The 15,908-nt window shown below is 36.6% G+C and overlaps 1 protein-coding gene across 2 annotated transcripts in view; it reads left to right on the top strand.

The window, feature by feature from the left end:
- The window catches only part of KCNH8 (potassium voltage-gated channel subfamily H member 8), a 174,874-nt gene that overhangs the window by 121,068 nt on the left and 37,898 nt on the right, over positions 1–15,908 (top strand). For both annotated transcript variants that reach the window (XM_030476954.1, XM_030476961.1), the window contains exons 8-10: positions 11,588–11,785; positions 13,898–14,008; positions 14,631–14,830. In XM_030476954.1, the coding sequence (XP_030332814.1) occupies positions 11,588–11,785; positions 13,898–14,008; positions 14,631–14,830 (509 nt within the window). The remainder of the gene's footprint in view (positions 1–11,587; positions 11,786–13,897; positions 14,009–14,630; positions 14,831–15,908) is intronic.

The following is a 15,908-nucleotide window of genomic DNA, read 5'->3' on the forward strand; positions in this document are numbered from 1 at the left end:
TTGCATATTCAAAGATTGGAAAATTAAGACAAGGCCAGAGCAAATAAAGTGTTAATGCTGCTTATTTTACGGCTGCCTGACAGGGGCAGCGTCCTGGTCCGGAAAGCGGCACAGCGGCTCCTTAGGTAAGAATGCCAACAAAAAGACTTAGTATTGAGAAATCTATGTAGCAAGCAAGGAGAGGATTGTAGTGAGCGTTAGCATACTTAGCTGTAAGCATGGACGCTATTACTTTAGAAGACAAGGAGAAATGGATGTCATGTGGACTGCAACAGGCAACACTGACCTGAACCGAACTCTGTACTATCATACCATCCATTCCCTGCGTGATTATGCAAGCTAGTCAATGAAAACTAGCATGATTTTGTTGCAGTTCTTCAATTACTCTTTCATTTGTAATTAGAACTACTGAAGGAAATTGCTTCTGTGCTGAGGCATCTGCCCCTGTTTTACCAAGTTGGGAGGCTGCATTTGAACAGGTAGAAGCTGCTTAAAATTGTCTTGATTGCTGGAGTGGAGAAGACAGCAGAAGAGAGGGAAGGTATCGACTATCAGGGACCACTTATTGCACTACTCATCTTTGAGAAGCAGAGGACTCTTACAGAGGAGTCTACAACTAAACAGCCTCACTCTTGCAGATTGCTGGTGGTTAAACAGGCAGTATGAAAATAGATGTAGCATATTTCACTGCTTTTCTAAAAAATATAGTCCTCTTGCTTTTCCTAATAAATCATACTCTCTTTTACAAAGATTTTTAGGGTTCTGATCACCACTGTCATTCTCCCCAGGATAATTAATTTGCAGATTCTGAGTCAAAACTGTAAATATGCTCAGTGTTAGGACTGAGAAATAGCCAGGTAAATAAATTACTGAAAAACTTTAGCCTGAGATTCTCTGATGGTAAGAACTCAGCAGGTGAAAATATTGAGGACAAAGGTGAGATTAATTTACCAACTACACCACATGGCACACATACAGACCCAAAGTTTTGCTAGCAGCCTTGAAAATCACATTCTTCAAAGTTTTGTTTTGTGGGAAGTTTTTGCATATTTTGATACTGAAAGTTTCATTTTAATGTAATTTGTATTGCTTGTGGAGGAGGGTATTTATTTCTTTAAAAAGACAGTGATGTATCAGCTGTAGTAGCTCACACCCTTTTTGGTGTAATTTGGACTCCAACCATATAAAACTGAAAAGCAGGCATCTATCACTTTAGTTGACACCACAAAAAAAAAAGTCACTACCATTAATTTTATTACAACATCATCTGGGATCCTAGTTATGGGTCAAGACCTTCTTGTCTCTGTTGCTGAATTAACACAGGATAAAAAGCTGCTCTTGCCCAAAAGAATATTACACTCTAAATATAAGAAAAGCTGTAGCAGATGGGTACAGACTGATGGAACACAGGGAAGCAAAGAGAGCATAGAGAGACATGCTTTTTGCACTGAATGGACTAGAAGCACTAATGTTTCTGATTCCAAGCTTAGCTGCAAGGCCTTTGGTAGCCTGGAAAAGGACAGTAAAAGCCAGTTTGCCTAAGGAGCACTAACGTTAGATGCTGAGGCTTTTTGTGAAGTGACAGTGTGCCATCTCTTAAAGGAGATGATTTGCAAATTATTTATATGCTTCTAATGATAGGCTTACAGTTTTATTTCTTAAACTAGCTATATGTTTAGACTGTAATCTAAAATTAAACATTATATCATAGTACAAAAAAAGCAGTTAATTTACTTATATTACTAATTTTTTTTTTTTTTTTTTGGGGGGGGTTGGACACACACACACCAGAATAATTGAAAAAAGGTATTTGTCTTCACTACAAATATATTTACAAACATATTAATGGTTTTACAGTTGTTTATAAAGTATTCCTATTAAAAAGAAAAAAGCTTAAAATAATTAGCTATATAAAGTGCTTTGTATATATTGACTGTCACAGTCACGGAAATTTGGTATTGAAAATATCCTCATCTCGTCCTTTCAATGAAGCAGGGAAGAGAAAAAAACCCAAACCTGCTCACTTGTGAAAGCAAGAAGGATTTACATCTCCTACATATCCAAATATAACCATCTGACAAATTACTGTTGAGAAAAGCTGTACATACTTACCACAGAGAAGACGACTTTCAGCACATTTCTTTTCTAAATTTACCTACTCCTAGGTAAATGAGACTGAAGGAATTTATGACCTAGTTCTGCAGGAACGCAGGTGCACTTACCATGTACACTGAAGCTTCTATGCAACAGTAAGTTGCTTAGAGAATTATCGTAAAATATCAAACGGAATGTGTTCCTTCCAGGTCTGCTGAGTTAGCTCTTAAAATTGTTACACATATCTCTTATATGTAGTATAGTCAGGTCTCTCCCTTGGAATAAATGTATCTCTGATGTAAGGGGAAGATATATATAGTGATATACTGTAAAACTGTTATGAGATACTATTGGAGTCTTCCTCATCACTATAAGCAAAATAACTGTGCAGCTGTCTGGTTTGTTTAGACATCTACAGAATACTAGTTGCATGTCCCAGAGATGCAATCTAAAGCCTTATGTGGCAGCAAGATAGGAATGCAGCGTAGGTGTGAGAGCGACAAGCCACCCAAAGCTTACCCAGTCAGCCTGCAGGGACAGCCTGCAGGACCACGCAGGACAAGCTCAGCTAACCAGTTCCCATTCCACGTAGCAAATGGTCCTGGAGGAAAAGTCCTTCGGTAATAACCTCTACCATCATTCAGACCATCAGCTACAGCTAGCTTTTTGGAGACTGTCTTAGAGTGCCCCTCAAAGGGACATATTTTCCCTATACTGTCCCGTCTTTCCTCCCTCACCAGAATATACTGTAGTTGTAGACATGAAATAGTTTATCTGGAAAGAGAATATTTTGCCACATGGTGAAGGAGAAACATTTGGGGCTGTCAGTGTGAAAATGTGCCTGGTCTTCAGGGATTTGTCCAGTCCAGTAGAAGAATAAGTAAATGTGCAAATCCTTACTTTGCACAACAAAAGAAGATGGGACTTCATCTAGAAATGTTTATGTTTAATGTGTGAACACAGGATGTGGTTTAACCCCAGCTGGCAACCAAGCCCCACATTGCCACTCGCTCACTCCCTCCACAGTGGGATGGGGGAGAGAATGAGAATGATAGAAGTGAGAAAACTTATGGGTTGAGATAAAGATGTTTTATATAGGTAAAGCAAAAGCTGCTTGCACAGGCAAAGCAATATAGGAATTCATTCACCACTTCCCACCGGTAGTGTCCTGGGTTCAGCCTACCACGACAGGTAGGCAGGTGTTCAGCTATCTCCAGAACAGGGCTCCATCATGCGTAATGGTTAACTGGGAAGACAAACACCATCATTCGCAATATCCCCCCTTTCCTTCTTTCCCTACCTTTATATGCTAAGCATGACACCACACGGTATGGAACATCTCTTGGGCCAGCTGTCCCGGCTGACCAACTTCTTGTGCACCCGCAGCCTTAACTCACCTGTGGGGTGGGGTGAGAAGCAGAAAAGGCCTTGGATCTTGTGTAAGCACTGCTCAATAACTAAAATGTGTTATCAGCGCTGTTTTCAGCACAACTCTGAAACAGAGACTCATCCTAGCTACCAGGAAGAAAGATAACTCTATCACAGTCAAAACCATAGTATATAGTTAGGTTTTGGTTAGAAACTGGGGTTTGAAATGTGTGAAGCTGTTTGTAATTCATGTACACTCTGTTTTCTTGAATTTTTGTGTAGCATTTTTCATTGGGTGGAAAACCTGCAAAAGTCCACCCTGTTCTTACTCATGACCAACCAAACATTTGTTAAAAGATATGTTTGCAACATTGTTTTCAAAAAAAAGTGCTGGCATTACAAGTATTTCATATCAGGCTTATTGTTCTACCACTTACAAGCCGTGAACATGCCCAGGAGTGATCAACCAGAGACTTTGGAAATTGCATTATAATTCATGTATCTATAGTGTCATTTAAAAGGCCATATCCTTCTGATAACAAGAAATTAAATGCTCCCCACAAAGGAATTTTGTCAGCATCTCCAACAGGGCATCAATTTTACCATGGGAGTACAGGCATTTTTCTTGTTTATTCTAAGCAGAGATACTTGCAATTTAGAGTTAAGTTTTGTCAGATAATTAAAGTTTAGTTGTCAGGTTTTCAGCAATTCTGCGGATTCAGCTGTGTTTTTGTTGTTATCAGCAACATTACAATTAGATCTTAGATTATTTTTCTTTTTTTAATCCTTCAATCGAGCACCTCTTCTTCCTGAATCTATTTAGTTCATTGAATATTTATTACACCTTAAAAACTCCATTTTCAGTGAGCACAATGGGTCAATATCTTGTTATGACTTTGTCAAGTTACACGAGTTAAAGCTCTACAAAAAGTAATTATTTTTATGATAGCTTCTAAGTATATATTCAATTAGAAATACAGCAGTCAATTTATTTACAAAGTGTATTCATCAGCCTTACAAAAGAATTACATAGGATGTCACCTTTCAAATTACATCAATTTTTTGGTAGAACTGGCAAAGGCTAAGCTTGTATCTAAAAATGCTTTAACCAAAGGGACTATGCATTTAGTTTGGAAAATTCCATGGATTTTAAAAGTCTTTAAAACATCTATCTCACTATATGTCTCTAGATAGTTAAAAACTTTCCTTAAGTATCTAGGGAAAGGTACAGTTTCCTCTAGATCAGTGTCAAAGAACACCAGTCAGTGTATTTGCAAAGGGTACTCCATCCTTTAAGGCAGGCATTCAAAAGGAACCAGATATGAAGGTGACCATTTCACCTACATGCCTTTGACTACAGAAGCTAGTGTATCTTGAGTGTGCAAGCCTCAGTGGGGCATACATGAACCTTCAGTGTTTATCTTTGGTTTTCTTTTCTGACTGCACTATGTTCATGTTCAAACTTTCTCTGGATGATGCTACAGATGCTTGAACATCAGTGGCAGAATTCCCAAAGTCTGGCAGAGAATTGTAATTTCATCTGACATATGTTCAAATTCTGATTTTTTTTTTTTTTTTTGATCCATAAGAAAGAATTAACTAGATGCAAAGATGTTACCCAGATCTCAGCATTATTTTGAGATTATTAGCAGCATGTTTGTGCCTTGGATTTTGGATCATGCCAATCTCTTAGTTTGGGAAGAGATGTAATAAACATTCTATCCAGTTTCTCTGCAATGGAAGTCAGATAGCACTTTTATTGAATCTGGAAATGCCTAGTGTCCACTTAACTTCTAGTATGACAATGAACCTAAAATTTGCTGCTCATGAGTCTTCATGTATAATTTTGGAGAGATGTCTCATCAAGGTTTGTTTCTGAGAAGGGCATGCTTTTGAAACTCTCAACTATTTTTCTTTTAATTTTAAATTATTACATTTCTTGTCACTGCCATTGTTTGCAACCTCCCCAAAATATGCTGTTAATGATTTAACATGGATGTTTAAATGATACATATATAGCATTTACATGAATGAAGGCTTTATTTTGGTTTATGCGTTAGGCTTTAAAGAAATGAACATTTCAGATCTGAAGCATGAAATCTTATAGTATTTGTCCACTCCCCTCTAAAGATCTTATCTGCTTAATAGAAAGAGGGATAGAATGCTTGATAGTAAAGGGGTAATTTTTTTTCCTCTTTAATTACATGTTAAAGGGATTTTTTTGGGTAGTTGTTATTGACTATAATTTAGGCATTCATCCAGCAAAAGAGTATAAAACTTTTCTATGTATCTGTAGAAAATGTTCTGTAGTTTTCATCATGGTAATATTCATGTGCCTCACTTCTGTTGGCACTTCAAAGTCTACTGAGCCCAGAGGTCAAGTATAATCTGCTTCTACAAGGTTAACATAGTTAACTCTTTATTATCTGGATAAGCTGGTGCAATGAATACACCAGAATGGTTCTAAAGATTACGACCCAGACAAAGAAAAATGAAGAAAAATATTGAAATTGATATAAATTAGATTTAAAAAATATACAGTTAGGGTGTCACAAAGGAAAGAGATAGGTGACAGAATGAATTGTGGAGGGCAGATATTTCTACCATGCACTGATCCGAAGCACTAATCCCCATACTTGTTGGATGCATGGCAGTTCCCAGGCAGCATGGCTGGCTCCTGGGCTCTGGTACAGGGGTCACAGAGGACAGCCTCAAGTGGCTTTGTGTGTGCCCCTACCACAAGGGCTCCAGCCACAGGCAGTTGAGATAAAACTATGTTTCATATAGTCCAAGTTAAATCTATTTCTTTTCTATGTCATGCCAAGAGTTTCCCTCCACAAAATTTGACTATGTGGATTTCACTGCAGTAGATGTTCCTTTGGTTCTGTCACATACTGCATTTTACTATTGTGTAATAATGCCATTTGGGCACACATAATGGAGCTGCATTTTCGTACTTTTAGAACCTGCAGCTGTATGACACCTTTAGGTGTTTTCTATTTTTAGTGCATATTTATTCCAATATCTGTGAAAGAAAACCCTGGTTCATGTTTATTTGTGACCTGGTGCAATAAGGTCTGCTTTATTTACAGTCCTCCACAGCAGTGGCTGAAAGCATGATTGTTCCCATTACCTCTGGGGGTCTTTAATACTTAAACCATCTGCTCTGGTACCTGACAGGCAAAATTCCATCATAGACCAAATCTGTAAACAAATTATCAGGTTTTGTGACAATGAAAGGGTAACAGTGGTGTTCCACAGTAGTGGGAATAGTGCTGTTTAGTGTATTCTTAGTCTGGGGGGAAAAAATGCAAATGTTTTAGCAGGAAAAAACTGCAGGTGCCAAAAACATTTTGGCTAGACAGGGATAAAAAAAGTCTTTGAGGATCTTGAGAACTTGAATACCTTAAATGAGTAATCACCATGACAATAGAGGCAATGATGATTCAATAATGTGAAGTCATGAACACTAGAATAAGTAAAATTGTTTAGTCCTCTTGTATACCTCTAAATTTTGAATGCATTGTATCAGTCAGAAACAATTAGAGAGTAACTATGCAAAATTCTTTGGAAGCAATCTTAAAAACAAAGCTAAAGTTTTGATGTCTAATGAATAATAATTAGAGTTTGATAAGGTAGAATATATTCATTATACTGTTGTACAAAATGATGGTAACATCTTACCTCATATACAATAGCAGCTCTGGTTTCTCCCTCTCAAATGATCTTTAACTATGACATGTTCTGAAGAAGTGACATGGACAGTTGATGGAAGTGATTTGGACATTTAAAATCTATCTCACAGAGACTTGTAATCATGAGTGCTTTTACCTAAAAAGAAGGGAATTCACCTAATTGTTCTAACTAAGCAACTGTTTTGACCTAAGGTTCATTTTTTGGAGGTTAATATTCCAAGGAAATAGAAGAGAGATACAACCTAAAATATTTGCTTCTTTGAGATTAGTGGGACCTTTGCAACAGTTTTCCCCCATTTAAAATGGAAATATGAGATGATCATTGGCAGATCAGAGTGTGCAGCTATGTAATGAAATAGTGGTGTGACTTCCTGGGCAAACCTACAGCTCCTTGCTGCCTGGCTCTAGATCCAAAATGGGGAGCTATCAGCAGTGAACTGGGACTGCTGCAGTGGGAATCAACATAGCTCACAGGTCACATGGTGATTTTAATTTTAAAATGCATTCCAGGGATGAAAGATCTAGTTTCTCTTGCACAGTTTTTATCTTTTCCTTAATGAAAAAGGTTTTGGCCGACCCTTTCTCTTCTATCATCATCGTCATCACTGATATATTGGGGAACTGTTCCTGCCTTCAGGCATTCAGGGGTACTCTAAGAGGTACTCCTTATCCATACCTCTTTGCACTGCCTGACACAATAGTGCAGATTAAGCCAGTGAGTTTTCATCTACATTTTAACTGGAAAAAAAAGAATTGATTTATAGAATAAATGCTGTAGTTAGTCAATGCATTAGAAAATGCAACTATTTGCTAAGTTTCTAAGTTTTTGAAGTACCAGACAGCATTTTATTATGTTAAGTGTATGGTGTATAAGCAAAATTTAAGTAGAGGGATAGAACAAATCTGAAAATTATAGGCAGTGATGTACCTGCTCAATGCAATGCAAGCAATAAACCAGGGGAAGACTGAGTTTCTGGATGTCCAGTAAACTAGATAATGTGTTTTACATCCAGTTATAAAGTATGTCATCTGTGGATGTTTAAATGCTTGTTTATGTTTCTGTTGGTATTTAAGTATTCTCCATATACATATAAGATGAAACTTCATGCAGATTCTTCCAGCAGTTTTCAAGATAGCCTAATGGAGCTAGGCAGCTAAATCCTGCTGACTTTTCTGATGGGACTTGATTACTTAAGTGCTCTTTTTCCCTTCGAAAATTCTTCCTCTTAATTATGCTAATTGATGCTTAAAAATGTTTTCGAAGTTAAGAGCTATATCTAGATAATACTAATTCAGAGCCAAACAATATTAATAATGTTAAATTCTAGGAAGCTTCCTCTGACTACAAGGTATATTTATTTTCTCTTCTTCTGTTAGGGAAAAAATTAATTACTCAAGTTTGCCAGAAAATCTACTGAGAGCTGTTACCTACAGGAACCGAAAAAGTAAAAGGCATTAGTCAATCATGTTACCTCACAACTATTTCCATTGGCTAATGAAAGTAATTACAGCCAAGAGTATCTTATCTATACCCCAAAATGGGGAAAAAAAAGTGCTATCAACACAAATCTGAGAAATGTAGATGATCTGAAAAATCTTGTGGCATTTTATGTATTTTGGCTGAAACCTCATCCTCTATACTTTTTCAAAAGGTCCTGATTAGGATCATTTCTAACAACCAAAACAGAAATAAGAAGCTGTAAACACGTCCTTATCTGCAAATCAGAGGAGTGTATTGGGTCTTCCCTTTCAAATACATGTTTTCTGTTTCAAATCTCATGGTCCATTTCTAAAGGAAGTTACCTGATAGCTTTTCTTTACATAGTGAGTGTTTTTTTACCAATTGTTAACAATTGCTAATAATTGCTGATTGCTACTGTTGTAGCTCAGTGATAAGCCGTTCATCTTACTGATTAAGATAATTTGTTTGGCCCTCAGTTATGCCACAGAACTGGGCTAAGAGTGCTGGACTTGTTTCAAATACTGGTGTCCTGGCCAGGTGTGCTTGTCAGCAACTGTAAGATGCTAATATTACATTTGGTACCTTGGTGGTAGAATTATAAGAAATATTACAGATAATATAAGGACTTCTGCTGTTTGATACAATGTAGGCAACTATTTTTTTATACCTTACCTTTACTAGCCGCAATGCACCCTTTATTGATGATGTTCAGTAGGATTGGGTGTTTTGCTTGATAATCTTGAACGTGTGCTGTAAAGGAGAAACCAGTTTACCGATTGATAGATCTACCAATTAAAGAATGGAGTCATCCACCTTTTCTGGATAGCATTGAAAATGTATTAGTCTGAAACTGAGGTCCATAATGTTTCATATAAAGTAACAATAGCTAAACTAAATTGTTTGTTTGTTTGCTTGATAGCTGAAACTGAGGTGGAGAAACTTGCAATTAGATGCAATATGACCACCAGGAACAATGAATATGAAATTCATTCAGATAACAAAAGGCAGAAACATGGGAATACAGAGGCAGGAACCAGTGGCTTTTAGAACACTCACAAGAAAGAAATTTTCTCCTAGATGTTATCTCAGTAGTCACCCATCAGTTACAGTTATTTAAAATAACTTATTTAATTTGTTTCAGTTTTGCAGTTCTTTATAAACAAGAGCACTTTCAAAACCTGATGCTGAAACTTCTTGATTACATTTCTCTATATTAGGTTTAAATATAACTTTCTTAACTCTCTTTACTCTCTGCCAGGGATCTTCATTGTTTGTTTTTTGGTGGGTTTTGGTTTTTTTTTTCTTTAACGTGTGGGGTTACATTCCCTAACATGAACATAGGAATGAAATCTGCTGTACAAAGGGCCATATTATCATTGAGGAATTGTAATGTAATCTCAGGGAAATAGTAGAGCACAGAGGGAGGACCGGTATTGGTTCAGTTAGGCTTTGGTTTTGGTGGGATTTTTTATTTTATTTTTGCTTTTCTTTCATTCATTTCACTTTAGCCACGATTATAAAATAGCCACATGTGATTAATACTTTCTATGAAGGTAAAATCAAGATTTTCATACGCTTTCTTGTCCTTGGCAAGGTAAACAAGCCCACTCAGTACTGCCATCTTATGACAATGCAGAGCACTTTCACTTATGCTTTGGATTAAATTCACTGTCCTGAACAGAGTGGGTCAGCAGGGTCAATGCTAGACCTTACACTGTTATTACCCAGCCCTTCCGGCTTAGTTTTTTTCTCTGTAGGAGAGCATGCAAGAGAGTATGGAGTTGAGGATGGTAGCAGCCATGGCTCAACAAGTCTGCTGTAGGTGGTAAATTCTTACGGACTTTTTCTCCAACATAACTAGAAGTGTTGGGAGAGATACTTTAAATCTGCCCCCTACTTTTGCAGGTATTCTGTACAAGGGGATTTCCCCCAGTTCATATTTGGGTTCATCCAAAATGAAGAAATAGATGCTGACTAAAGTGGAGATAGAATAAGCTTCAGGAGGTGATTCAGTCTGTCAGGTCTCAGCTTACAACAGGGGCACCTCCAACCAATATTCTAAAATAAAACTCTGCCAGGAATATTTTGTTTTGTCAGTTCTTCCTGGATACCCAGGAAAGATTTCCAATCTCCCAGGCAAACTGCCTAACAGGCAAAACTGGGCACACAAATGATTTTTATTTTTATTTTTTTCTCCCTATCTTTATTTTTGTGAAGCATTGTGTTTATGTGATTCATTCAGGTTATTTATTTCCCTTTTCCAAAAGAGGAGCTGCATACTTTTTCCTGGTTTGTTGCTTCAGGTTTTTTTCTTGGTTTGTTTTTGTTTTTCAAATATCTATGAGTCAGTAGCTAATTCTACTTTCTTTAGCACACATAGACTCATTTAGCAAAATTAAAGATAAGGTTAACTGAACAATTTAGAAAATACTTACTTACTGAAGCATCTTTTGAAAATTAATTTTGGTTTGTAAGTTATGTTTAGTTGTTTGAATCTTTTTCTACTGTAAAAAGAGATATGCAAAAAGCTTTAAATATGTAATTGTTATTACAAGAAATTAGTCTTGGAATCTGAAAAAGCTTTCCAAGCATTAATTAATGGAAATAACCAAATCAATATTGCATTCTTGCTGCAATGTTATTAGGTGATGATTTTTATCTTTCAGTGCCATAATGGATCTTGTGAATTATCTAATTAGACCTATAATATGCAATTCAAAAACACTTGATTTCCATACAGAAATAAAGTTCTTATAAATAATCATGCATAAAAATAAATACTCCAGAGACACAATACTTAGCATACTGCATAAATTCCTACAGTTTAATAGTCTTTTTACTCTTGAAATTGTGTGAAGAATGCAGCGTCTTTAAATAAATAATTTTAAGAATTACTTTGTTTTACACAATGTGTAGTTTTCATGGTGTCAGTATTCCTTAATAGTTCTTTTTATGCTTTGTTTTTCAGGTTGGCTTCATGAGCTAGGAAAACGTATTGAGTCTCCTTACTATGAGAATAATACACTAGGAGGCCCATCAATCAGAAGTGCCTATATAGCTGCCCTATATTTCACCCTCAGCAGCCTCACCAGTGTTGGGTTTGGAAATGTTTCAGCCAATACCGATGCTGAAAAGATCTTTTCCATTTGCACAATGCTTATTGGGGGTAAGTACAAATGCTAAGCATCCTGTCAAATATTTTGGGGAGGTATTGACAAGTAAACTTACTGCTGAATTTTTGCTAAGTTTCTTAAAAAAGAAAAAAACAAAACAAACCAACAAACAACCTCCAACAACAAAAAACCCAGAAAGTTTAATTTAAAATGGCAAATGAAGGAAATAACTTTGCTGATTTTGATTTTACACAAAACAAACTCTCTTAAGCAGACATATTTCTAACCATTTGATCACTTATGGTGACAAAAGACAATTGCCACCCAGCAATATGCAAACTCACATTATTGTCAGGTTACGTGCCAGGCACTCGTCCAGTCAGCCAGGAAATTGGTGTACATTCAGCTCCAGGAAATTGATGCACGTTCAGCTCCAGTTCAGTCCCCACAGCAGCCCTGGGACTGATGGCAAGCGGAGGTGGGCAGCTCACTGGTGAATCTGGCTCTGCGCTGGTGCATATACTCATGTGTAGGACTAGCCCAGAGAGAAGGCAACAGAGCCAAGAGAACTATTTGGTGAGCTACATGTGACTCTACCATAAACAAAAAGCTCTGTAATTATCACTAAGTACATTTTACCACATCACTGTTCAGATTAGAATCAAAATGCAATGATTTTGTCATATTTGGAGCTCTAGTAGTATTTATATTAATTACCTAGTCATACTGTTCGGGGAAGTCAAGTGCTCATTTACGGTCTCCTTTCTGCTGAGGCACTTGGGCACAACCAGTGAGCTGGTGGCACCTGCAGAGCTTGGTAAACCAAGACCACTAAAGAAAGTACCCGCAGCTCTCTTTACCTTCATCTTCATCCCAACAAAAAATCAGCTGTGCTATTTCGTAGAGTGTACATCATACTACACAAAGATGTCACAGTGGGCATGAAAGGTAAAATCAAACCACGATTTCCCACTGCCCCTCTCATTATATTTTTTTCTGTTTGCCTAATTGTTCTGGAAATACTAGTACATATTTCTGCAGTAGCAGTCAGTAAGGCTCTGGTTGTCAGATTTGCAGCATAAATTTTCCTGGGCAAAAAATAAATTGGCAACTTGACACTTACAAGCTGGAACACAATGAATGACCCATAAACTATATATTTGTGGCATTGAGTGATACAGAAAGGGCTAAATGAATTATTGTCATTTTTCCCAGTCCTGAAAATGGGTGGCAACAATATAATGGATCATCCAAGAATTATATCATTTTGATTTTGACAATGTCACAAAAACACAAGCAGCTTATTAATTAGCTGGTAGCATAAAATTATAGTTTTAAAATACAATGTGGTCTCTGTGTTTTTCGGCTTTCACTACATAAAATCTGTTGGAATGAAGGAAGGAGTTTTCATTTTTATCATGGAATAAAGAGATATCCTGTGTAAGGCAATCATGAATATTTAATTCACTTTGATATGGCAGAGCTTTCTCAAACTTAATAGAGCAGAATATAAAAGTAGCCTATACTTTTATTTAGTCCAGTTATAGCAATTTCTTTTTCACTTATATTACTGAGCAGTAGAACTGATATGCTTGTGACTGAATAAATTGTGAAGAACTAGCTGACTAGAGTACACAGAGGGAACTGAAAACTGAAAGGCAAAGTTACTCATAGGCAGATAGGTAGAAGAGTGACTTTATATCTGTGAAGGTCCAGTGAACAACATTATATCTCCAAACTAAAGAATCTGCTGCCTGTTTCTACCATCTAAATGCATTATTAACCACCAAAATGTATCCTTTCCTCCTCCTATTCCCTCTAGTCACTCCTCACTCACACTGGACTTTAAATTGCCATAAAAGGTCAACATCTTGTCTTGTTTATAAACCAATTCTTTTGCCACACTGAGGAATCTGTCTGCTTTCTTTCAAGCACTATAAAGATAGATGTCCCTTAAGAATAATAATAAAGCTCCTTAATAGTTTTTTCAATAAACAATTTGTAAATGCGTATATTATATACCTCAGATCAATACCACACGATAGGCAATCTAGCTGTGATTCTTCCCACTGATAATCAGCAAGCACATTTCCGCACTGACAAACCCAGATGCCTTGTATCTATAAGCATTTCTTCAATTTTGCTTCTGTTGTTTTTATTCCCAGGCCAGTCTCTAATTGCAGACAAACTCAGGATGTCAGAACTTTTTGATAGACAATTTCACACCAGATTTGACCTTCTCAAGCAACATAAGAAATCAGATTGTCAGCTTGAATGTATCTTTTTTTAAAAAAAAAACAAACCCTGAATTTCTGCTCTACAATGTTTTCTTTTGTGGTTTTTTTTTTTGTTTTGTTTTGTTTATCATCTTATTCCACATAATATGATACATCTCTAAATGTTTGCAACCACATTCCACTACACATGGTCCCCATTAGTAATTGTTTTTATTTATATGAGTTCTTGAAAACATGTTACATTCTATGTTACATTCTATGTAACTATGTTACATTCTATGTAACAGAGTCACCATTTGAGTCTAGTTTTCATACTGATTAATAGCTTATCATTATTTCCTGAGCATGCCTGCCTACATGGGTTCATTTAATTTCCTTTTTTCTTAGACTATGAACTCAATTTAGCTTGGGCATTCTTTTGCTTGGTACCCTGACTAGATAGCATCCTGTCCCATGGCAGTGACTGCTAGTGACACAAAAAATGGAAATGAAAAATCATATAAATAATACTGTACATTATTCATGGAGTCTTGTATTCAAAAGCTTTATTACGTCTCTCAATCAGGAAATTGATTTTCTGTGAAGATCCTGTTTATTTTCTCTGTTATGTTTTAATGATCAACAAGTCACCATATTACGCATAATTTCTGTCCTCCTCCAGCTCTGATGCATGCCTTGGTGTTTGGCAATGTGACTGCCATTATTCAGAGGATGTACTCCAGATGGTCCCTTTATCACACAAGAACCAAGGACCTGAAGGACTTTATACGGGTCCATCACCTGCCACAGCAGCTAAAGCAAAGGATGCTTGAATATTTCCAGACCACATGGTCTGTCAATAATGGAATTGATTCCAATGAGGTAACCAAACAAGAGAGGTATTTTTGATGGTTTTGACTATGCACTTAGAGGTGGGGTGGTGCTGTAATCTTCCATTTGTGATGTGTTTTGTGTGAAGTTACATATAAAAAAGAACATGCTTAAATATAAAGCTGGATTACCCCAGGAAGAGGGTATGCTATTGAAAGATCTGGTTTAGAACATCATATCATAAACTAAAAATTCAAAATCTTTCATTGTTCTTGAATGCCGAAGAGGCATTCATCAGAAGCCTTTTGGATGATGCCAATAGAAACACCCCAGTGAGCAGTTTTGCCTTTCACCAAACAAAAAATTTACTGGGGGTTTTTAGATGTTTTTTAAAGGAGGGACTACTTTACTGTTTCGTTACTGCCCTTTCCTCCCTCTTTCATTTTTATTTTTATTCTTTGCAATACTGTGAAAAAATAGTTTGGCCTGACTTTTTCTGTTATTAATTTCTCTATATTTTTAAATATTGCAGAATGTAACATCAGAGTGAAATCAGAAGAGAGATTTCTGGTCATGTCTTTGCTTGCTTGCATTAAATGACTTATCCAGGTTATGTATTACTATACTCCAGAAGAAATATTGGCTTCTCCCTGCTGGAGTGTTATTTGAATGAACCAGTCCCTTCAGAGTTCATGTTATATATGTCATTATAAAACTCAGTGGCCTCTAAAGATAATGTGGAAATAAGCAGAAAGATTTGGTTTTGGGAACATTCTTCTCCGGAAAAATTCTCTTCTGTGGTGTGCACAGCACAAAGAATGGGATATTCAGCAGCATCCTAGCAACAGAAGGAGTCTAATAAGATTTCCAAAGATACGAAAACCACTTAGATGTCAAAGCTTTCCTAGATTTTGTTAAGGATCATCTTCAGCTTCTGTACCTTCTGTACCTTTAGTCGCACTGAAAGTGGGTGACTGCTGTACTACAACAGCAGTCCTTGGAGAGACCATCAGTATTTCATGATTTGCCTTCCATCCACAAACTGCATTGTTAAAACAAACAAGCAAAACAAACAAAAAACACACAAAAAGAAAACTTAGAGTTTTTCGAGTTATTCATCTTTCAGTGG

Source organism: Strigops habroptila, chromosome 1 (assembly GCF_004027225.2).
Source record: "Strigops habroptila isolate Jane chromosome 1, bStrHab1.2.pri, whole genome shotgun sequence".
Classification (NCBI taxonomy): Eukaryota; Metazoa; Chordata; class Aves; order Psittaciformes; family Psittacidae; genus Strigops; species Strigops habroptila.